Raw genomic sequence first — 24,381 nt, 5'->3', positions numbered from 1 at the left:
GGCAGCTGTGTAAAATGTTCATGTAGACCAGAGGTTCCCAAACTTATTTTTCTCATAGACCACTTTCAAAATTTTTCTGGTTCCGGTGGACCCCCTGCAGCTACATGTCTACCATATTTCCAGTCGACGGAAAATGTGATTAGATCTAACTATAAAAATTTGCGTTACGGTTGCGTTCCACGAACTAACAGCTTCCGAAAAAAAGTGAGAATTGATCGGTTAATTTTGATCGACTGTGTTGTGAGTGGATGTCAAAAAAGTTGGCCGATCAAAAAAAATGCTTCCATCCGACTTTACATTTTTGCCATCTACTCACAGCACAAGAAAGCAATCATTTCTCACTTATTTTATTTAGAAAACTTCCCATTCAGAGTGGTAAAAAGCAAAAGAAAAATAGTATATTTTTTTTGTGTTGCATTTATTCAAATATGTAATCGTTACGCTATTAATTATTATTGTTATCATATTGCAATGTAATATAATAAAATTGTCGTAATATAATTAAAATTAAACATTAATAACGTAATGTAACTTCTACAATGACAATCACAAAATAGTTACAATTTTAATGGGAGGGATGTACTTGATGGATTGACAGCAAATTATCAATATTTGGCTTCGGTTTTGTTAGGAATAAGCGCAAATCTCCCCGTTCTGTGATATTGATTCTGTAACGTAACGACACTAAAACTTTTTTCGACAAGCTATGACGAGGGAAGCGCTATCAAAAGCTTTCTCGCAATTCCCCACAGTCCAGGATTTTTTCTGATAATTCTGCCTGCAGCCAAAATGTTTGATACCCTCTTTTAAATTTCACCTTCAGCTCCTCATTAGTGCTAAGCTCGAGTAGCTCCTCTTGTAATATCACATTCTCCACTTCCGTTTCATCAAATGGATTTACGATCCGCGGTGGTATTTCCATCGTCAGAATATCTTCAAATCTGATTTTGAAGTCATCATGCAGGGCGATTAAATGTTGAACGTATGTCTGAATATCCTCATCAAGGCATTCTACCTGTGACAAGTTTGAAAACTGGGAAAATACGCGCCGACTAATATTTTGTTTCATAAATTTCAATTTTCCAAGAAAAGCTGAAATTACACCCTTAGTTTTTATTAAATTGAGACTGTCCCCTTGTAATTGTAAGTTACAGTCGCTGAGCTTCTCAAAAAATTATCTGCCTAGATTGATAACGCAAAGTCAAGCCAACATTTTAGTTCTTCACTATCGAAACCAGATGAATTTTCGTGGACCCCCGCTTACGAATTGTGAACCCCCATTTTTTTTGTCACGCCAACGTAGACCCCCGTCGAATCTCCCGTGGACCCCTGGGGGTCCACCTGGACCACTTTGGGAATCAATGATGTAGACAGATCTAATAACTCGCTTCATTTTCCCTTTGTCCGGCATTCCCTTCTCCTAGCAATTAGCTACACGGGGAGGAGGGTCCTGGATGGTATCTGCCGACTAGGAAGGTGGAGGCGATTATATATACTCGTATATCGACTGTAAGTATGCATAATCACCGGATTAATCAAATTTACCGTAACATATATATCCGATAACATATTTAATAAAATAAATTAGTTTGAAAATTTCACCTTTGAAAATTTGCGGGCTATAGAAATATTTTAATACTTATATGTTCTGCTGAATAATCTTTTTTCTTTATTAAATAAATTTTTAAGGCTTTAAACAAAATGATATCTCATTATTTCAAATCGTTTGATAAACAGCTGAGATTTGGAAAAAAAATTATAAATGAAAGATATCGAAAAGATTACAGAAGGAAAAGCGGTATAAAATTATTAGATTAAATAATTTTCAGTTTTCACCCTTTCAAGAGACAAAGAGGGTATGGTTGGGGGTGTCCGATTTCTCACTTTTAATTTTTTCTAATATCATTAAATATATTTTATATTAACTCAAGAAATTTAATTTAAATATTTCCTTATAAGGAAAATGTAGAAAGGTTAAATATTACACGAGGTCGAACATTCTAATATTGCTGTACCAGGTAATGCAGTTTAATTAGATACTCTAGGATTATTTTACAGAAACCGATTTCTAAAGGTTTTTCTTAAATTTTTTACTTAAAAATTATTTAAAAAATCATTTTTTTTTGTATTTCATAATTTATTTGCTCGATTTTAGATAAAAATAATAAAGAAATTAATATTAAAAAACCCAGTCGTGTAATTGAAATAAAGGTCTGTCGAAGGTGAAGCCGGGAAAGTTAAACGATCCTTTTCCTTTTATGTCATTTTTAATTATCTGTTTAAAAATGTAGATTAAAAAAGCAATCGATCATTTTTTGTACAAAATATTTCACTCGATTATAGTGTGCGGAGTGGAGGGAATAAAGTTTTAAATCGTGACTAACCTAGTACATTATGTTGAGAGAGAGGATAAGTTCAATTTGATTTTAGTTTAGCCGAATTTTACTCCAGTACATCTGACCTTCGTACTGTTATGGGAGAATTAATTCTTTACATATTCTTTTTACATATACAATATACAGCAGTTATATTCTCATATAAAGCTATTGTTTTACATATGTAGCTATTATTTATTTATTTATATATTTTTCAACGGCATACGCCAGTTTACAAAGAAATAACATAACAATACAATGCAACATAGTATAGCGGGCGGCGTATAGCTGTACAGATTGCGTGCGAGAGAGATAGATAGATAGGATGGGTGGAAAAGTTAAATGGTCATTCCTTTAAGAAAACATCTCGTACAGCTCCGTATACTTGCATAGTATAATTGCAATTAAGTTAGTATAAGATATTTTCATCATAGGTAATTGCGCAGTAAGCCATCCGTCAGCCAATGTGCACTTCAATACGCCGTCCGTTATAATAACATTCAATATAATAAAAATAATAGGAAAAACAAACTATTTCAAATGTCACCATCAAGAGTGACGTTAAGTTTATAATAAATTAATTCGACCGTAATCTATATATTATTATTATGCATTATTTTTGTTGTGCACGCTCTTATCAAAGTTACTTTATTTCACGGTATCTTCTTGTTATCGCAATAATTTTCTTTATCTATTTACTTCATTTAGCTGTTTTTCGTGTTTTCGTCATTAAATTTCCTCCCGTTGTAAATGAATTTGTAGCAGCTACCAAATACTGAAGAGTATAGTTATTAACAGGAATATAGAGCGATATAACGTTCCCGAAAATACAGACAGGATCACGACATGAAACTATATTTCAGTGACGGTGTGAAGAGGAAATGTAACAAAACAGCTTGTAACGAACTAAGCGATTTCGTGTTGGAAATTGGATGAAGGTTAGTTATTATTATACGATTCATTTATTGATGTTGTAAGGAACTGACTTCAATAGACTTCTGCGATCGACAATTTAACGTAAGTCAATCCACTGCGGTCGACTGTAATATCTACATAAGAGAAAAATATGTATTGTACGAAGTGTGTGAGAAAAGTAATGAGACTGACTTTTTACTTACCAAAGTTTTTATTTTTTTCAAACAACAATATTATCCCCTTCAAAGTAGTTCCCTTAAGCAGCTATACACCGGCGGAGTCGTTGGTCCCACTCCTGGTAGCAGAGCTGGAAGGCTTCAACTGGTAGTTCTTTTAACCGGTCGGTCACAGTCTTTTGAATGTTCTCTAGAGTTCCAAAATGACGTCCTTTTAAGACACGTTTCGATTTCGGGAAAAGAAAAAAGACACAAAGACACAAATCCGGTGAATAGGGGGGTTGAGGAACTGTAGGAATGCGTTTTGAGGTCAAAAATTCCCTGATGAAAATGGCCGTGTCACACGGGCAATGCCACTTGTTTGCAATGTCTGGTCTCACGCGAATCACTCTTTTCCTGAGCCTTTCAAGCACATCTTTGTAAAACAATTGGTTGACGGTTTGTCCTGGAGGAATAAATTCATTATACACGATACCCCCTACTGTAAAAAAAGCAAATCAACACGGTTTTGATCTTTGATTTGTTCGTTCGACATTCTTTCGGTCGAGGAGATGACGGAACGTGTCGATCTTCGCTTTGCCGCTTTGTTTCAGGACCCTACTCAAATATCCAGGATTCGTTATCTGTGATCACAAGATTGAAGAATTCTTGGTCATTGTCTATCCTCTCAAGAAGATCAACGCACACGTTTCTTCGATTGTCCTTCTGTTCCGTTGTGAGGTTATTCCAACTTTGCACAAACCTTTCGCATGTACAAATCGTCCGTCAAAATTTGATGTACGGTGAAATTGTTTAAATTTAACTGTTCACTCATCATACTTATTGTTATATGACGATTTGATCTCACGAGAACCCTCACACGCTAAATGTTTTCTTCAGATTTTGAAGTCGAAGGTCTCCCTGAGCGAGGTTGATCTTCAACGTGTTCTCGGCCTTCCAAAAATGATTTGTGCCGGCGAAAAACTTGTGCTGTTGATAAGAAATGATTCCCATAGGTCTGTTTCAACTTTTCAAAGGTCACATTCGCGGATTCCCCAAGTTTAACACAAAACTTGATTGCATAACGTCGCTCTAAATTCGTAACAATACACAATTTCGAAACAGACAACAAAAACACAACTTCATTGATGGCGCTGTCAAAAATAATGTGTTGGCTGAACGGAATTGAAATCGTACTGAGCATGTGGAGGGACGAACAAACCGGTCTAGCACTGACCGGTAGACACAGCGTTGCCAGATCGCTCGCAGTGTTACCGATGTCATTACTTTTCTCACCCACCTCGTATATCCGTTTCTGACGGGCAAAGAAGGTGCTAAATTTGCAGTTGTAGATAGTGATGAAAGTCTGTTTTACACGATGCAAAAATAATGCGGGCAGGGTACTTTCACAGCTGTGTAGTTTTTGGGGGTATTTGCAAAGAACTAAGCCAAACGTTTATTATCGAAGTTCCTGATCGCTCTACAAAAACGCTGCTGGAAATTATTAAAGAAAAAGTTGAAGCAGGATCGATCATCGTTATCAGACTGTTGGCGTGATTATCAGCGTGATGATTGGAGGCGGATGGTTACACGCATCTTTGATCCACCGGGTTGGTCTAGTGGTGAACGCGTCTTTTCAAATCAGCTGATTTGGAAGCCGAGAGTTCCAGCGTTCGAGTTCTAGTAAAGTAAGTTATTTTTACACGGATTTGAATAGTAGATCGTGGATACCGGTATTCTTTGGTGATCGGGCACATCTCAAGAATGTTCGAACTGAGACTGTACAAGACTACACTTCATTTACACTCACACATATCATGCTCTGGCGTATTATCTGAAAGGTAATTACCGGAGGCTAAACAGGAAAAAGGAAAAGATTGTTATACGCATCTGTAAGTTAATCATCGATACAATTTAATCCACCCGGAGATGGGATCACATACTCAAATGTGAATGCGGGGATCAGTTAACTGGAAATACAAAAAACAACGAGGTGTTCGAAACACACCGCTTGGAACCTGGCTGAGTTCATATTTCGGCAAAAAAATGCTGTTTGGAGAATTACTAAAAGGAGTATATCTTATTTTTGCACCCAAACGAATGATACGGTATGAAATGATTATTTTATAAATTTCTTTCTTCATTTTTAAAAAAATAAATTTTCTTAAATTACTTTTAAGATTAGCGTTAATAAATAAAAAATACATAGTCAGAAAATTATGTAAAATAATACGAGTGCCGGTTAACGCACAATTACCGATGTTTGTTTAAATAGCATTTGTTTTATAGTGTAGTCAATCTTTCTTATCCAAATTTTTGTGATTAAGGGTTTGATCATCTGCATTAATTTTAAAATTACACGTAATTATTTCCCTTCCTAATTTTATCTCTAATAGTGTTTTATCATTTAATAACTTAAAATTATTCAAATAAATAAACTCTTAACAGATAATTCTAACAGTTACAAAACCTCTAAATTTACTTCGTTAATATTATTAAAGTAAATATTTTATATGACGATCTGAAATTCAGCATTTTAAAAGCGCTGAATATATTTTTTTAAATCTAGGTCATCTTCTAACCGATCTTGGAGAACAGGTGATCCTGTAGTAGAGATAACAAATCATAGAGGAGATTTGTTATTTTTGAATAGAAGTATTTCATGAATACTTCTATACATGAAATAGAAGTAGAAGTCCCTATGAACTTGTAAAAGAAATAATATTGAACATTTTATGTAGAATACATATCGCGATTCTACCGTAAGTAAATTTTCTCTTCGTAATTTCTTACGTTTGCACCTATGATGATTGTCGTTTTCTTGAACAACCATGGCTCGTTGCGCTGGTATCACAGTGGTTTCTTTTATTTATTACATTTCTACTATTTTCTTTCAACCTTTATCTAATTTTCACAAGATGTTTAACTTAATAAGAGTTCGAAATTTTTACGAAGGGAGTAAAGAAAGTACGTGTAATATTTGTGTCTTTTCATTCTACAGTAATCTTTCATTTGTACTCGTCCCGTATATTTATTGTTTATTATGTATAACATAGAGTTCAACTTTGATTAATTCTTTGTATCGGAAGAAAAAATAATACCGATTATTAAGTAAAATATGTAATAAAGTAAAAATAGTTAATATGTTGGGCTGCATTTCAGACGTTTGTTTTACCCGTACTACAATATTGAAGTGGGGTAGACTGTTAGTAGGGAATAAATTTGTGATTTGCAGTAAAGTATATAAAACTAAAAAATGAATTTTTTAAATAAACGTTTCTATGATTCTGTAAAGCCGTATTAAGAACAGGAGGGAAATATCCAATTGACAATTAGTACTTCAGTTCTTTGAATTAATTCACGGTATCTCGTTGCCATAGTTACAGTGTTAATTTTGATGCGTATTCTGTCCCACTGATCGTTACAAATCGTTAAATTTATTTTCGTTGTTTTTAATTATTCCTGATCGTTAGAAATTTATTACCTTTGCTTAAAAAAGGATTTTTTGCTCAAAAATATGTGAAAAGGTTTATAAATAATAAACGTATGAAGATAATACTTTACGCTCAGTTTTTCAAAACTGCAAATAATTAAAAGCAATTATTAATGCTAATATACTTTGTTCAAAAAGTGACGTAATTTTATGGGAAAATAAGTAAGTTACAGTAGTTGAAAGTGGTCTCCATTATTAGATTCATATAATTGAATACGACATTGCGTCGTAAAAATTTCTATATTATTAAATTTTTACCTTGTTTTAGCATAACTGCTGACTCCAATAAGAGGTAATATTCCCATTATCGCTGAATATAACCATAATCTTTGTTGCAGTACACAATTTTAATCTTTTATTAAGATGGATGGCGTATGTTATCGTATACCAACGTTCGCTTGCAAATACTGTAAGAAATCCAGCCACTCGACATCCCATACCTGTAAAAAATATATATGTATATAGATGCTCAAACTACAAGTCGATATATGTAAATTATAGTTTAACTCTTTTTATGTGACTGTTTGGTAACACGATAATATATAAATTAATACAGTAATTAAATAAAATATTTTGGATGATATTAAGTTATTTTTTAAGCTGTGAGACAGAAGTTGTAAGCCGTATTGTATCTCCAGGACAACCGTTAGGTATTGCTTCAGAGGATGAGATGAATTATTTGTAACGTGTGTGAAAATGCCATGCCCGATCAGGATTCTAACCCGGGACCTTCGGATGAAAGGCCGAAACGCTAACGCTCGCGGCACGGAGGCCGGCATTACAATTAATCTATTTATCTATATCTATACTATTATATAAAGAGGAAGAAGGTTTTTTTTGTTCGGAATAAACAAAAAAAAAAAAAACGATTCGATCAATCGCAACCAAATTTTCACCCGTGTTTCTCGGCATAACTAAGCAAGATTTTAGATTATTTCAACTCGAAAAAAATATGTTTTACGATTTGCCGGTTGAAGCACAAAGTTTAACGAATTGAATTAATAAACTGTGAATTTCTATCGCTGTGTGAGCTGGATTTGAACTGAACGATTCGAATTAATAATATTACAAAAATAATAGAATTAAATTAACGTTAAATAAAAGTTATTAAATTTAAAAAAGTGTCTGTTTAACAATAACGGGCTTCTAATGGTGACTGCGTGTGAGGTTAGGACTAAGGTACGCAAGAACCTCGGGAAGGCTAAACCGATCATTACCATCAACTGGAAACAAACGGAGTGTCTCTGGGGCGCTATTTTGGGAGATGCAATGGAGAGATCCTAAAATATCTCTGCAAATAATAATCAGATTCTCAAAATTCAAACGGGGTATTTGTTAGTTCCTTGAAGGCTAAATTTTTCATGCGGTAGGTAAACTTGCGATCAAACAGATCACGGTTATTTGGAAATGTGTATGTGTGTATATATAAAGTTAATCTGTTTATTTGTTTTCGCATCACTCGATAACCAACATTCAGATTCAGATTTGGAGCATATAAAACCACCAAATTAACTTTGAAAGTTAAGATATTAAAAATATTCATTATTTTTCGCCTTCAAGGAGGGTGAAGTAGTGAATTAAAGATATTCATTAAAAAAAAAATAGATTAATCCTTTTACTCCGTTATTATATTTCTACCACCACGGCAAAGAAATAAATAATAAATTTTTCATCCTTTAAGGTGTGGATACGTTAATTACCGTAGTTACTATTATCCTGTCTTTAGTAATTTTGTTTCTTTTTCAGGTCTCTATAAAGCCTGAATACTATAATTATTATTTGGCAGTATTATTTACAGAACCGTGAAGATAACGTACAATGTGGGGTCTAGGGAGTGGAGCTCTCTGGTTAGATGGGAATCGTGATCGAAGCAAGCTCTGCAGGTATCCAGGGCGTTAGTCCTCCTGGAAAATTGGGAATGGCGAGCAAAGCGAGCTCTGCGGGCCTAAGGTAGGGTCCTTGGACCCGGGAGACCCCGAGGAGATCCTCAGTTGGATTTGGGATTCGCACGGGTTGACCTAAGTCCCGAGGGTCCAGGTTCTAGCTAGACGGCCGGATAGTTTATAAAATATATAGTAACAGAAAATATGAACTGGCCTTACTGGATACTGTGTCGTATATGAAAATAGGCCGCATTCAGAAAAAAAGCAGTAGTTTTACTATATAAAGTTATGAGCTATTATTTATAATTAATAATAAATACTTATCAAAATATGGTTTATATAAGACCGATGGTTAATACTTGGAAATTTGTTACTTCTTTATGTAAAATTAGATATCGCGGTACGAGGCAATGTTATGCAAACAAACTAGTGGTTTAGCAAATTAAATTTATTTTTATAAATCTGATAATACTGTTCCTATGTATTTATATTTTTCTCTTGATATATAAGCTAAGAAAAGTTTTTCTTTCGATAATATTTTGTAATCTCTTGTAACGTATTTAATACCTACAATTTATTTTTATCTACATAATCGCTATGTTTCAATTACGGTCTGTTTATGTTAGATCTACTATAGAGTTTGATTTCATTTTGTTTTTTTTATTTAGACAAAGCTGTATTTTTTTAAAGTCTTTAACCAGAAGTAACTTGTTCTACTTTTTAAGTAATTTATGTTAATCGTTAAGAATGTTTGAACCATCATTTGAATAAAGTAAAAAGAAAAACGTGTTGGTATATCATAAATAAATTTTACTTAGTTTATATACATTTATTTATCGGAATAATTGTGGTATTAGCTACTGTATAATTACGATAACATACGACCGATCGTATTCTCGTTGTAAAAGCGATTGTACCACTCATCATAACTACATTTGAGTAACGCCCTAGAACAATGTTAACGGAACAATTTATAACCTTATCTTGACTGGATTAAATTCTGTTCTGTGTTCAATATACTACGGTCATACTAAAATAGGGTAATTATAGACAGTTGTAAGCGCATTATCTAAAAGCTAGTGAAATTGAATAGTTGCGTGTGCGTCGAAAGGTCTACGCGTTTGTCAGAGAAAATTCCCTTAAAAAAATTAAAAACGTTTATCGCTTACTGACCGCTTGATATATTTCCCTGAGTTTTAAAACGAGTAAATTTATCAGATTATCTATCTTAGTCGTATTTTTACGTTACTTTTGTTGATATAATTATGGTACTTAGGTATTTAATTATTATCGGTTAAGAACAAAGTATTTTAGTTTACTCACTTTTGTAAATGTAATAATTATAAAATTTACTTTATGAATTTTTTTAATATAATTAAGTTTTGATTTAATTAAACAGCTACTAAATAATGTTAACAAAACAAATCATCCGCAGTATTAAAATGTCTTCAAAGTCTGTACTCTCTGTAATGTCAAGTAACTTTTTTTAATTTAACTACATTATCGAGTTGTTTTATAATTTATAATGATAGTCGTTCATTTTTTAATTTCTCCCATGTTTAATTATTATTTTTAAAATTACATCTAGATTTTACGTAAATAATAGCAAAATGTAATGAACTTTTCTGTGGGAAATGGAAAAAACAAAAAAAAGTGTGGGAAAAAGAATTTGAAAAAGGCTGCAGGAATAAATTGGTGTAGTTTGGCATCGGACAAGGAAACATGAAATTTTGAGGAAGAGGCCTATTCTCGGTAATGAGCCGGTTTCCAAATATGAAAATTAACACGTTTCCACATATACATTATTTCCCGGCTTTTAATAGAAAGATGCTTGATGTCACGAAAAGTGTTTCCTTCAGAATTCTCGAGATTTTTTTTCGAAAAATATTTAAAATACTGTATTACTTTATTAGTGATTTGTTTTAGTTTTGTGAATTTTTTTTTGATTTATCCCAAAAAAGAATTTTTGGCACACCAGTGTTACGCTCCGACCTACAAAAGTACCGCATCGGTACTCGGATGTGCCGCGCCGGCTCTTTGTTATACCGACTCTGTTAGTGGTACACAGGCGTACCGCCATGGCTAGTTAGAAATGGTTGTGGAGCGGCAGATCTACACGCCGCAACCCACCGGGTTGGTGTAGTGGTGAACGCGTCTTCCCAAATCAGCTGATTTGGAAATCGAGAGTTCCAGCGTTCAAGTCCTAGTAAAGCCAGCTATTTTTACACGGACTTGAATACTAGATCGTGGATACCGGTGTTCTTTGGTGGTTGGGTTTCAATTAACCACACATCTCAGGTACGGTCGAACTGAGAATGTACAAGAGTATACTTCATTCACACTCATACATATCATACTCATTCATCCTCTGTAGTATTATCTAAACGGTAGTTACCGGAGGCTAAACGATTGACATTTAGCAAATTAAGAAATAATTTTACAAATAACTGAAATTTATGCTCAAAAACGTTTTGTGCAGTTTCGTTCATTAGTATCATATATTTTCTATTAGTATGTAAAATAAATAAAAGACTTATTTATTTATTACGAATGTATTAAATCAAAAGTTTTTTATTTGTTTTTTATTTTTTTGTAATACTAAAAGAAAAATTTACTTTTTATAAATTTAGTTCCAATAATTTATAAAATTTTCTTTGTTAATCGCATTAAAATTTGCCGAGTAATCGTTTAAAACGGTGAAAATCCTTAATGTTACTTAATGTTCAGATTAAATAAGTTTTTACTTTCTATTATTTAAGTAATCAGAAATGATTGTTTGATGATCGATAGATTATAAAGTTTAAATGGTAAAATTTACAACTGATTGTTTAATCAGTTTATTCATTAAATGTTGCCTTAATATTGAAAGGAATCATTACATTGTAAAGTCTCATTAAGTTACAGCAGAGCAGTGTGACAGATAACTAAATGAGATGTTCTCTTGAGTGCTGCAAAAACGAGGCTCTTTCATTGTTTATAAAATATTTATATTGAGTACTTCAATAGATATTATTCTAATAGGTGCGATATATTTTTGGAAATTTTCATTTTGTTTTCAGAATTGTTAGTTCATATTTTATTAACACATTAGTATAATTTTTATTTTATTTTCATAATATAAGATACTTGTAAAGTACGTAAATTCTACACTACTCAAGGGCATTTATATAGGAGTCTGTCTGTGTGTGCATCCCCCTTAGTTGAGAACATGCTTACATGATCGAACATACTGTCCGTCAAAAAATCATACGATTTTTTTTCTTAAATTTTTATACAAAATCAGGAAGAAGAAGTAACACCTATAAAGAAGAGAAAAAATAAAGAACATCCTTGCATGATTAAACATACTGCCCGTCAAAAAAATATAAAATATTTCCTTAAATGTTTATAAACAATAAATAAATGCAATAATAATTATAATATAAATTAATAAATTACACTACCGTAATTTATTCATTCAATATCGTAGCAAATCTAAAAACACAACTATATTCGATACAAATAAATCGATACTGAAAATACTATCGATTATCCATTTAGAATCGTATATGTAATTTTTTTACTTCTTTATACGAAGTAAAGGAAGTATTGTAATCGCGAAACATTTTGGTTTTCAGATTTCAACGGAAATATCCATTTTGACTAGTTTCGGTGTGATGTCTGTACGTATGTACGTATGCATCTGGCATACCACAAAAACGATTAGCCATAGGGTGTTGAAAGTTTAGTTGTGTACCACCACTTTTGATTGCAATCGACTGGACCAAAAGTATCCAAAAAAAGTCCAAAATTTAAAAAAAATTGGATTTTGGACTTTTTCTTAACTGCAATAATCAGCCCTCATCGAAAACTTTTCAACGACATATCACAACCGGTACTTATTTTCATCGGTTCTACAGTTATAGCCAAAGAAATGTCTAATTACCGAAATATTTGGTTCTTACAAGGGGGAGGCACATCGGTTCGAATCCGACTTCCTCTCTTTTTTTTTAACTTTTTTTTAAATTTAAATAAATTGATTTATTAATTATTATAGAATAATTTTAAATGATATTTGTCATCCTTAGCGATTTACTGATTTTGAAGCGAACCAACTTCTCTTTTGTTATTATTTCAAGAAAGGTTAGTTCGTATTACGATAATCTGTTTCGTATATTGAATATAATACGAGTGAATTTGCATATGGATATTATGGACCTTGATAAAAACGGTGAGAGGGTGCGATCTTTAAAAGATGCCTGAACCGATCTAAACCAAATTTAATCGGGAAGATTTGATGATATTTTTTTGCTTTTCCTTGATAAATTTTCATCAAAAAAAAATTTACACAAGACGTAATCAGTTTCGAAGACCTAATAATCGCATTCCGAGATACCGCCCGCCAGGGCAACCTGTCCCAATTCCTCACGGAACACGGGGAATTCGGCACCTATCTACAACGATTCCATTAGCGAGAATTTACCGAGTGCATTTATTGCGGAAACTTGGACACGCCGGAACACACCTTTTTCACTTGTGAAAGATGGTCGGCTGAAAGGCGTGTCGCACGAGTCGTGGGAGTTATCTCAGTCTCAGTGGTCTTACAGATGCTACGTGGGACCTCTGATTGGAAGAGACTGGAGGACTTGGTGACCGGAATTCTTAAGAAAAAGGAAGCCGATTGTAGGGAGTGGTCGGTGGATCTCTTACCTCGTCAGCCGTAACCATCCGACGGGCTGCAATGTTGTCGACCTGCGGTGGGGTTTGACGGTGGAATGACGAAACCCTCCGCTACTGGGCGTCGGTGGGGGCCCCGGGAACGGCATAGCCGGGCCCTGGTTATCTCTCATTAGTTTGCCTTGAGTGGGCGTTGTCTGCCAAGATCTCAAAAGTTCTAACGGGCGAGCCGACCTGTCGGTGGACGGGAAGGCTCATTTGAGTTACAGAAACAACCCCCTGGTGTGTGCTAAGCTTGGTAGTAAATCCATGCCAGGAGGGAGAGATAAAACAAAAGGGCAACCCGCCCGGAGGGCCTAGCTGTGGAGGCGCGCCGTAGGCACCCCTGCAGCTAGTTATTTGCTAAACTCCTTGCAGGGAATATTTTACGCAGGTGTAACTTTAAAGTACACTTTAACAGAAATTCAACACAAGTTGTTGACGTTAGCTTGAGAAATTTGAAATTGAACTTTGCTCAGAAAGGATTAATAGAATTAGAACTTCATAATAGATTCAAAGTATATTTATTTTCTCAATTTATCAACGATCTATTTTTTCTATTTACTTTAGCGGATTGTGTGAAAGAGTAATGACATTTATGAGTTCAAATTATAAGTTATAACCAATTTGTAGACGAACCCCACCGGGTTGGTCTAGTGGTGAACTCGTCATCGCAAATCAGCTGATTACGAAGTCGAGAGTTCTACGGTTGAAATCCTAGTAAAGGCAGTTGAATACCAGATCGGGAATACCGGTGTTCTTTGGTCTCAGGAACGGTCGACTTGAGACTGTACAAGACTACACTTCATTTACATTCATAGATACCATCCTCATTCATCCCCTGAAGTAATATCTTACGGTAATTCTGGAGGCTAAACAAAAAAAGAAGATGATAGAATTCTTTAATTTGTCGAAATTTTTTATTTGGTGATCTCCGTGCAAGTAACGTCTCGGTCTTTTATCTGGGGATCTCTGTTTCAAATCTGGTCAGGCAAGGCATTTTTCATACGCTAAAAATCAAGAAAAAAATTCACAAAACTATTGTTTCACAACAGAATTGGAGAGACTAATTTATTGCTTTACAGTATCTGTTGTTAGTGTTGATTAACAAAATTAATGTATGAAGTTCCAAAAATAATCTTAATATGCTAAAATAATGTATTATGTGCTAAATAATTTAAAATATTAAAAAAAAAAAAGATAAAAATAAATGTGAAATACTATTTGTGGTACAAGAAGCAGTAATTTTTTTTGTAACGATGTAATGTTTTTCATTCTGCAGGTAGTTCATTTTGAGAACACATTGAAGGTATTTTTTTTTAACGCTGAATAATATTTCATTTCCGCCATGTATATCGTGCTAATATGCAACGCAAACTACTTCATTCCACATTTTCCTGAGTAATCCTGGCGTAGGATACTTATTTGTATTCTGAAGATGACTGTAATATTTTTGAATGTGAATTATGCTAGTTTCATTCGGTCGACAAACATGGGAGGGGTTTTCTGGAATTGAAGTAAAAGGATTGCTCGAGTTCCTATTGGTAACCGTATTTTTTATTTTGAAATTAGCTGTTTTTATACAAAATTAAAAGCTGTACTTAATCGTAAATTTGCACTATATAAACGTAATAACGATTTGCTTTTTTTAATTAAATCAAATTAAATAATTTTATTGAATTTTTTTGTAAAAATAGTAAGTAAATAATGTAAACTAAATTTTAAAAATGGTTACGAATATTTATATCTTTTAAATGTACTGTCGTTGAAATTATAATTTCCACGTTGAAAATAACTTATATTTCTGGTTTATGTTAATTTATTCCTCCTTCTCGTATATTATGTAATTGTTTAGATAATTAACAATTTCAAATTTAGCGAGTTAATTTCTTGGGACTTTTAATTATTTGAGATTTTTTTAATTACTACCTATCTATTATTACGTGTGTAAAATTAATTACTTGTTTCAGTAGTATTATCAAGCTTTTGAGCTGCGTATGTTAATACTTTGTTCGATATAAAAAAGTGATTCTGCCATCAGGAAATCTGCTTGTGGTCAAAGGCTAGTGTAGTATTTTTTTATCGGGCTTGAAACGGTAATGAGGTGTGTCTACTGTATAACATAACATGATACTTTCAAATTCTTTCTCTTTTTTTTTTGTAACAGCTCGCTTTAATGAACCATCGTTCGATTATTGATGTTACAGATATTCAAACCCTATACACTACTCTTGTAGAATACTTTATAAAGCGTATTTTTACAAATTCTCATTTTTGTTCCCAAATAACCAAGTTCTAAGAAGAAATTCAAACATTTTTTTTTTTAAATATCTCGATTTAAATTCATCTTTAACGCCTTCCTTTGTATCTAAGAACAAGTTTCGGCAATAAGTTCTATCATCTGGTGTTATTATATTTTTCCATTATTGTAGGCTTTGTTACAATATTAAAGTACAAAAATTTACCGCTTAATCACACTTTGCATAACATATTATTAAAATAATATGTGAATTTTAATATTCTACCTTCTTCAGCACCGCCATCTACAGTAATGGGGATTAATATCTCCTGAAGAAGGAGACGTGCTACTAAAATATTTTTAATGTTAATTTTTTGTTTGTTTGTGCGGAAATAAAAGCATAATTTTTTCATATTAAAGTACAGCATAAATGTCTGCCAAAGAATTTCTTTTTTTTTTTTTTTGTCTTCAGTCATTTGACTGGTTTGATGCAGCTCTCCAAGATTCCCTATCTAGTGCTAGTCGTTTCATTTCAGTATACCCTCTACACCCTACATCCCCAACAATTTGTTTTCATACTCCAAACGTGGCCTGCCTACACAATTTTTCCCTTCTACCTGTCCTTCCAATATTAAAGCGACTATTCCAGGATGCCTTAGTATGTGGCCTATAAGTCTGTCTCTTCTTTTAACTATATTTTTCCAAATGCTTCTTTCTTCATCTATTTGCCGCAATACCTCTTCATTTGTCACTTTATCCACCCATCTGATTTTTAACATTCTCCTATAGCACCGCATTTCAAAAGCTTCTAATCTTTTCTTCTCAGATACTCCGATCGTCCAAGTTTCACTTCCATATAAAGCGACACTCGAAACATACACTTTCAAAAATCTTTTCCTGACATTTAAATTCATTTTTGATGTAAACAAATTATATTTCTTACTGAAGGCTCGTTTAGCTTGTGCTATTCGGCATTTTATATCGCTCCTGCTTCGTCCATCTTTAGTAATTTTACTTCCCAAATAACAAAATTCTTCTACCTCCATAATATTTTCTCCTCCTATTTTCACATTCAGCGGTCCATCTTTGTTATTTCTACTACATTTCATTACTTTTGTTTTGTTCTTGTTTATTTTCATGTGATAGTTCTTGCGTAGGACTTCATCTATGCCGTTCATTGTTTCTTCTAAATCCTTTTTACTCTCGGCTAGAATTACTATATCATCTGCAAATCGTAGCATGTTTATCTTTTCACCTTGTACTGTTACTCCGAATCTAAATTGTTCTTTAACATCATTAACTGCTAGTTCCATGTAAAGATTAAAAAGTAACGGAGATAGGGAACATCCTTGTCGGACTCCCTTTCTTATTAGGGCTTCTTTCTTATGTTCTTCAATTGTTATTGTTGCTGTTTGGTTCCTGTACATGTTAGCAATTGTTCTTCTATCTCTGTATTTGAACCCTAATTTTTTTTAAATGTTGAACATTTTATTCCAGTCTACGTTATCGAAAGCCTTTTCTAGGTCTATAAACGCCAAGTATGTTGGTTTGTTTTTCTTTAATCTTCCTTCTACTATTAATCTGAGGCCTAAAATTGCTTCCCTTGTCCCTATACTTTTCCTGAAACCAAATTGGTCAAAGAATTTCTAGATCATGTAAAAATCCCAGAAATATTATAAGATTAGAAATTTTGAGTTGTAAAAATAAGATTATTAAACCTACAATCATTTTAATTTGATTTTTATAACGGATATTTATTAAAAGTTAAAAATAAATATTACATTTGTACTTCTCAAGTCACTTAATAACAACTTTTATTTTTATAAGTTTTGCAAGTTCTGAAGGAGAAGGTATCAATTCATATATTTTTTTTATTATTACCATTGAAGTTGAAATATTTTTCTTACCAAATGAATTTTTGTTTAATCGTTTTCTTCTTCTTATTATTATTTTTTTTTTAGTGAGATTTCTCTGTTGATTCAGAAGTAAGATTTTTATTAATATAGGAAAATTAAAAAAAAAAAGTTATTATGTATTCTTAAACGACTCGAAAAGATATTTAAAAAATAATTATTTTTCATCATCGCTTAGTAATAGGTAGTCTGAAACGTATTGAGCCTTTTGCGCACGAGATAGCGTTATTCTGGCAAAATTAGTGGAAGACCAGCATGTAAGCAGCGGTCGTGACATTGCGAATGACATAAAAATTCAACACCACACCGTTTTCAGAAAGCTGGATGTAAAAAGTAACTCGTTGTTTTGTTGCTGCATGACCTAACTCAGAAATACCTTTAGATAAATATCTTTAGATAATGTTGTGCGAAAGAAGATTGTGGTCGATGCGAGAAGAAACTCCATGATCTGTGGCGTAGGCCACACTAACGCTCACGAAGGTTTCGCTATGCGTTTTGTGAGATTGAAAGGGCATCGTGCATCACGAGCTGCAGCCGTCAGGTGGAACGATATACTCAGTCCTATACTGTCGATGATTAGCGCGATTGAACCTAGAAATTCATTAGAAATGGCCTAAACTGAAACGGTGTCGTATACCACGCTGACAACGTCAGACCGCATACATCTTTAATGACCCGTCAGAGAGAACCGGGAGGTTTTAATTCATCTTCCATATAGCCCAGACCTGGCACTGTCAAACTATCATTTGTTTCTGTCTCTGTACAACTCCCTGAAGGGTGTTAAGATAGTTTTAACAGAGACCTGTGAAAACTACGTGTCACAATTTATTGACCGGAAACCGTAGCAGTTTTATAGAGAAGGGATTATGGTGTTTCTAAAAAAATTGGCAGAAAATCATCGAAAAAAATACTGCATATGTGTGGTCTTAAAATGTTATTTTCCAGTAACAATAAATGTTCTCTCAATTTTGGACTCTAAAAGATTCAATACGTTTTAGACAACCTAATATTAATCGCTTTAGTTTAATAATACATAACCAAATGTATTTCTGGTATTCAGAGAATTTCAAAAATTAAAGTAGATTAGTCGGTTTGTTTTTGAATATCCCCGCAACTTTTATTTACAAGTTTTATCTTATCGTACTTTTGATCGTTGTAATACAATCGAGTTATTTTCTAGCATATTCTCTTCGTATGTTGTCTTCTAAGTTATTCTTCGTATCAAATGCAATTTGTTGTACTTGACAGATGCAGGACGTGTAAGCGAATACGACATATTGCTGGAATGTAATACGAACAATACAGCGGTCAATCATTCTAAGAATTTTGTTGCTCCTCTTACGGGTACACATACTCAAAGGATTAGATCTATTAGAGCTGCTGAAAATTGTAGGAACGATCGAGAATGCGAACAAATAGGGAAATGATAAATTCCTATTTATGCAAATCAACATGTAGAACCCGTCCGAAAACTGAATCTGAATGGGCAAATACAAGATATAGAGTATATCTTTGTTACTGGAACTGGCTTGCTTGGAATTTCTCCCGCCACCACCCCATTTGGTCTTCCTAAAGCATAATATCGAATGTCTGTGCCACAAACGGCTACTCAGCCTCGAACAGTTTAGCGACCAGTATCCTAACATAGCTCCTAGAGCTTACCTAACAGCGTGAGCGGATTAAGAGTGGTGCCATACACAACCGGCTTACGTGTTCCAACCACTCACTTGTCATATATTTGCTAAAATGGGTAGGCGCACCCCGTCAACTACTAAAAAATATATATGACATCCATAAATAAAATTTAATTCGTCCAGGCAGCAATTCGCTGCCACGCCAACAAGTACCTGTTCACCACTTTATAACGCTTGGAGCCATACTCAGGGTTAGCTTCTCACGGCAATGCGGTAAGAGTCTTTCAGTTAAGCAAACTACGGATGCCGGTTGAACAACCCAGCCGCATCTAGGAACTCCCACTCGCCCCATTTACTCGCCTCTTTTATTAGTGCTATGTTTGATCTGGGTATTAGTAATAGTTTTAAAACTTTCGGAACATTAAAATAGCTGGAAAAGTATTCTGACTTTTCAGGCTACCCCGGTCAAGTTATAATTATCAAAATAACATAGAAGCATAAAAATTCCCTATTTCAGAATAAAATGTTTTGATTTTATGAGTTTCCATACTCTGTAGGGAAAATTTAGGAAAACAGTATTTATAAAGACGAGATCCCAAGTAAAAAGAATTAATTTAAAAGCGAGTCGCTTATTTATTTTTTTATATAATATTCTTTATTATTACAATTTAAATAAATAAATAATTACTTTCCTTAAGTGTTTACTTACCGTTCTGCCAATCGATTGCGTAGTTGAAATAATCACCGATCGATCTTACATCCATTATGGCAATTAATAATAAATATAATCCCATACAAAGATCAGCGACCGATAAGTTGCACATTAAAAACTTTGGTACGGTCATACGGAATCTTGAACTTAATAATACTAATAAAACCGCCATATTTCCTAAAAGCGCTGCTATTGTTACAATCCATACCGCTATTCTTAATGCCCAATTTCCCATCACATCTTCGCATGGATTAAAAGGGTCGGGCTGAGGGAAACATTGTACTTCTTTGTAATCTTTTGATATATTACCACAAACGTTAAATAATTCTCCGGGAGCGTTAGTCACTGTAACAAAATAAATTTCAAGATGAATCTTTAATAAATTATACAAAAATAACATTCATCATCGCTTATCTAAATCAGAATTAACAAATACTATAAGGTACATGTTGAATAATATATTATTTATTATATTTATTTAACCCGTTATTTAACTCGCTTCGTAGTTATAGTTTTCAAATCCAGCTTAGACCGGCTGGTGTATGTTTCACAATTAAATATTTGAAAGATAGAGTTATCAAAATAGTTTATAGTTATGAAATATATTTATTACCGTAAATTTAATTAATCCAGTGGTTATGCATAATTACCGGCGAATTTGGTTAATTGCGTCCAATGTTAGAGAATAACATAAAAAAAATTTGTATATTTAATGTTAATCAGACGAGTTTAGTGAGCGTACGTTATATTTAGTTTCGTTACGATAATATTCTTTCTTTTTCTGTTTAGCCTCCACCGCAAGGTATTATTTCAGTGGATGAATGAGGATGATATGTATGAATGTAAATGAAGTGTAGTCTTTTACAGTCTCAGGTCGATTATTCCTGAGATGTGTGGTTAATTGAAACCCAACCACCAAAGAACACCGGTATCCACGATCTATTATTCAAATCCGTGTAAAAACAACTGACTTTACTAGGATTTGAGCCTTAGAACTCTCGACTTTGAAACGAGGTGATTTGCGATGATAATGTGATTTATTATGGTAATCTAACCATCATAACCTAACATCGCTTTGCTCGCTAACCTCAGCTTATTAAATGTTTTGATTATTGAAATAATAACTTTCTGATTGATTAGTTAGATAATAACTTGTGTGGACGAAGAAGAGCTGCAGACCCCTTCTGCTCTTACTGTTGGGAATTAGACACGCCGCAACACGTGATATTCCAGTGCCCGCGGTGGGACGAGAAACGCCGCGACTGTACTGCCGTAACTGGGTATTTAAAGATGGGTTCATCGTTGCGCTGTTCGGGAATACTGCAAATGAAATATCGGAAAGCTCTCCTATCCGGGTCATCTTACAAAAGATTATGAACCTGGTGGCTTTTACAACATTTTAATTTGTTATTTTTTTCTATTCTTTAGGCTGTCGATTTTGGTGCACTAGTATCTAAAGAAACTTTTCTCATTGAATCGGGTTTACCTGGTAATCGCAGTAATGAAGCACACACTATTTATTATTTTCCTTCATCAATACATGGGATATATATTTAATTGCCATTTTCCAACAACACTCACTTCCACATAGAAATTGACATTTTGGTTGGTGGATCAACATCTGGAAATTCAGCTATAAAATATCGTACGGATTGTCAAATTCAATGGCCCATGACAACATTTAACTTTTTGTTCAGTTGTAAATCCCATGTTTATCAATTAAATGTTTACACAGGAAAAAGAAGCAAGATTATGATTTATTAACTTATTTTATTAAATTTTATCGGCTGTTTAACAATACATCCTCTTGTTTTAATGACCTTTACTAGCTATTTTGAAATGAATAAAAAATTTGATTTATCTGTAATTGATTTGAAAGCCTTCATTTTGTTTCTATAAATCCTAAAAAGTCGAAATTTTCACAGAACGTTTTTAGAACGTGAAAAGGTTTGTGAAGTTTCAATAGAATCGTTGGGGGAAGGGCGAGTCATACTAAATGAAAAGCGTTCACCTATTCGTGGAACACACACACACACGTGTATATATATATATATATATATATATATATATATTGCCGAAAATTTTACTTATTTTTAAGGAATGAAAGACTTTGAAAAGCTATAAATAATTGGAAAACTAATCAATTAGAAAATCTCTTCAATCAAAGAGGAAAATTTTTAAGTTTCTATTATCCTGGAGGAGGAAGTGTGGTAAAAGATAAAACGTATTTGATGACATTGAATTTTTTAAAAGTATATAAATCTAAAATAAACTAAATTTTAAATAAATAAATACTTTTTGTTATGATGTAAGTTTTATTTGTTTAGATCTTCCAGTTTGTTAAATGTCTTAAAAGGGTGGAGAAAGTCAAATTAACTTCTAATGTGTAATGAAATAACCATCCTGTTGTGAATTAAAACTATTGTAGCATATTAGTATTTATTAGATTAATAACATTTATTTTAGAAATGAATAATAAAATAAAATTTAAATTAATTTACTAAGAATTCAGTTAAATTTAATAAAAATTTAAAACATCCCATTTCAGTAGCTTTAGGGTTTTATAAGAGTAGATTTAAATTACCGAGAGGTTGGGGAGTAAAGCGCAGAATTATTCATTATAATTCAAAGCCAACAGATATTTTGTTTTTACCTGTTTAGATAAGATTTTAATATTTTACATTCTGGCTGTATTTTGTATAAATGGTTTTTATTCATTTGTTTATAAAAAATTAATACACACGAGGGTTTATTTACTATAGAAAAATCCATTAAATTAATAAAAATTTGGTATATAATATTGAGTTTTCAACTGTTTTAATTTTATAATAGGTAAAACGTTTTATTTCCTCCAAATAATATTTGATTTCTTTAATTTGTGACCAATTTTCTGAGTTTTCGGTTCGATTACTAGCTTGGATTGAAATATATGAAAATAATCAATAGTAATTCCATCCGTTATAAAAACTCTACGCATTAATAACCGTAAAAAAAAAAACATTTTTAGATGTCGCATACAAATTGTCAATTAGTTGAACGGGTTGATCAAATTAACAAATCTGCTTAAAATTAAGGTCATTACAATCTTGAATAAATAACTTTGTTTCACTTTACATACGTTGAAATTGGAATTTTTCAGGCCAAAAGTACTTTAAGATTATTCATCAAGTTGTCTGCTATTAAATAGTTCAAAGTTGAATTACATGTTACTGAATAATCTTGGATACCTAATGAAGTAATGGATTAGAATTAAACAGAAGCATTTATAACAGTCATCAATTAAACGAATTTAATTCATTCTTTTGTTGAGTTTAATGAAAACGCTTAGTTATTTGGTTACCAGCTGTACAAAAAAGAATATCGGAGTTTTAAAGTCGAGTAATATTTCTTAACATTGACTTACAGTATATATTACAATATACGAGGTGTGTGAAAAAAGTAATGAGACTGCTTTTTAGTTACCAAAGTTTTTATGTTATTCAAACAACAATATTTTCCCTCCAAAGTTCCTTTGGGAAGCTATACACCGGCGGAGTCGTTCGCACTCCTGGTAGCAGCGCTGGAAGGCTTCAACTGCTAGGGCTTTTAACCGGTCGGTCACAGTCTTTTGAATGTTCTTCAGAGTTCTAAAATGACGTCCCTTTAAGAGATGTTTCAATTTCGGGAAAAGGAAAAGTCACAAGGACTCAAATCAGGTGAATAGGGGGGTTGAGGAACCGTAGGAATGCGTTTTGAGGTCAAAAATTCCCTGATGGAAATGGCCGTGTGACACGGGGCATTGTCATGGTGAAGCATCCACTTGTCTACAATGTCTGGTCTCACGCGAATCACTCTTTTCCTGAGCCTTTCAAGGACACCTTTGTAAAACGTTTGATTTCACGATTACAACCGTGAAATATTGTAACAAATTAAGACCCCAAGATCCTTATTTTGTACACCCTGTATGCACAAAGAGACGTTTGATTGATTTGATCGATTTTTACATTTCTTGATCTGAATATTAGGTATTTAATTCCAAATTATTACCATCTTCTTTTATATATGCTTTATACATTGTTACCTTTGCATTTGTAACAGCTTTTATCATCCTACCTTACTAAAAGGCATTTGGATGTATGGGTGTGTGTGTGTGTGTGTGTGTGTGTGTGTGTGTGTGTGTGTGTGTGCGCGCGCGCCTTAGCTTAGCACCGGAATTTACCGATCATTAGCGGAAAATCCCTATTCGTTAGTACATCTCGTTGTAGTCAGGTGTATACATGTTATATTATTATATATCGATATATATGCAAAATATATTTAACAATATATTATTTTTATTTATGTGTTCATTTTTCTTCATAAAATAATGAAGTAAAACCGAAAAATAT

At 33.1% G+C, this 24,381-nt stretch overlaps 1 protein-coding gene across 1 annotated transcript; it reads right to left on the bottom strand.

Moving 5' to 3' along the window:
• Positions 1-7,202: 7,202 nt before the first annotated feature.
• LOC142329103 (lutropin-choriogonadotropic hormone receptor-like) lies at positions 7,203-24,101 on the bottom strand. The gene is made up of 3 exons (XM_075373438.1): positions 24,041-24,101; positions 20,012-20,359; positions 7,203-7,378 (listed from the first exon to the last, which is right to left on the bottom strand). The coding sequence occupies exons 1-3, from the start codon at positions 24,099-24,101 to the stop codon at positions 7,203-7,205; spliced, it is 585 nt and encodes a 194-aa protein (XP_075229553.1).
• Positions 24,102-24,381: the final 280 nt, after the last annotated feature.

Source organism: Lycorma delicatula, chromosome 8, assembly GCF_047948215.1.
Source record: "Lycorma delicatula isolate Av1 chromosome 8, ASM4794821v1, whole genome shotgun sequence".
Taxonomy (NCBI): Eukaryota; Metazoa; Arthropoda; class Insecta; order Hemiptera; family Fulgoridae; genus Lycorma; species Lycorma delicatula.
This window is presented reverse-complemented; position numbering and strand designations above follow the sequence as displayed.

What these genes read in the sequence shown, in the direction of transcription:
- LOC142329103 (XM_075373438.1), bottom strand. Translation starts at nt 24,101, where the DNA reads ATGATAAAAGCTGTTACAAATGCAAAGGTAACAATGTATAAAGCATAT. An exon ending in AGCATATATAAAAGAAGATG is followed by an intron (nt 20,360 to 24,040) that starts GTAATAATTTGG and finishes ATTTTGTTACAG; the next exon opens with TGACTAACGCTCCCGGAGAA. An exon ending in CGCAATCGATTGGCAGAACG is followed by an intron (nt 7,379 to 20,011) that starts GTAAGTAAACAC and finishes TATTTTTTACAG; the next exon opens with GTATGGGATGTCGAGTGGCT.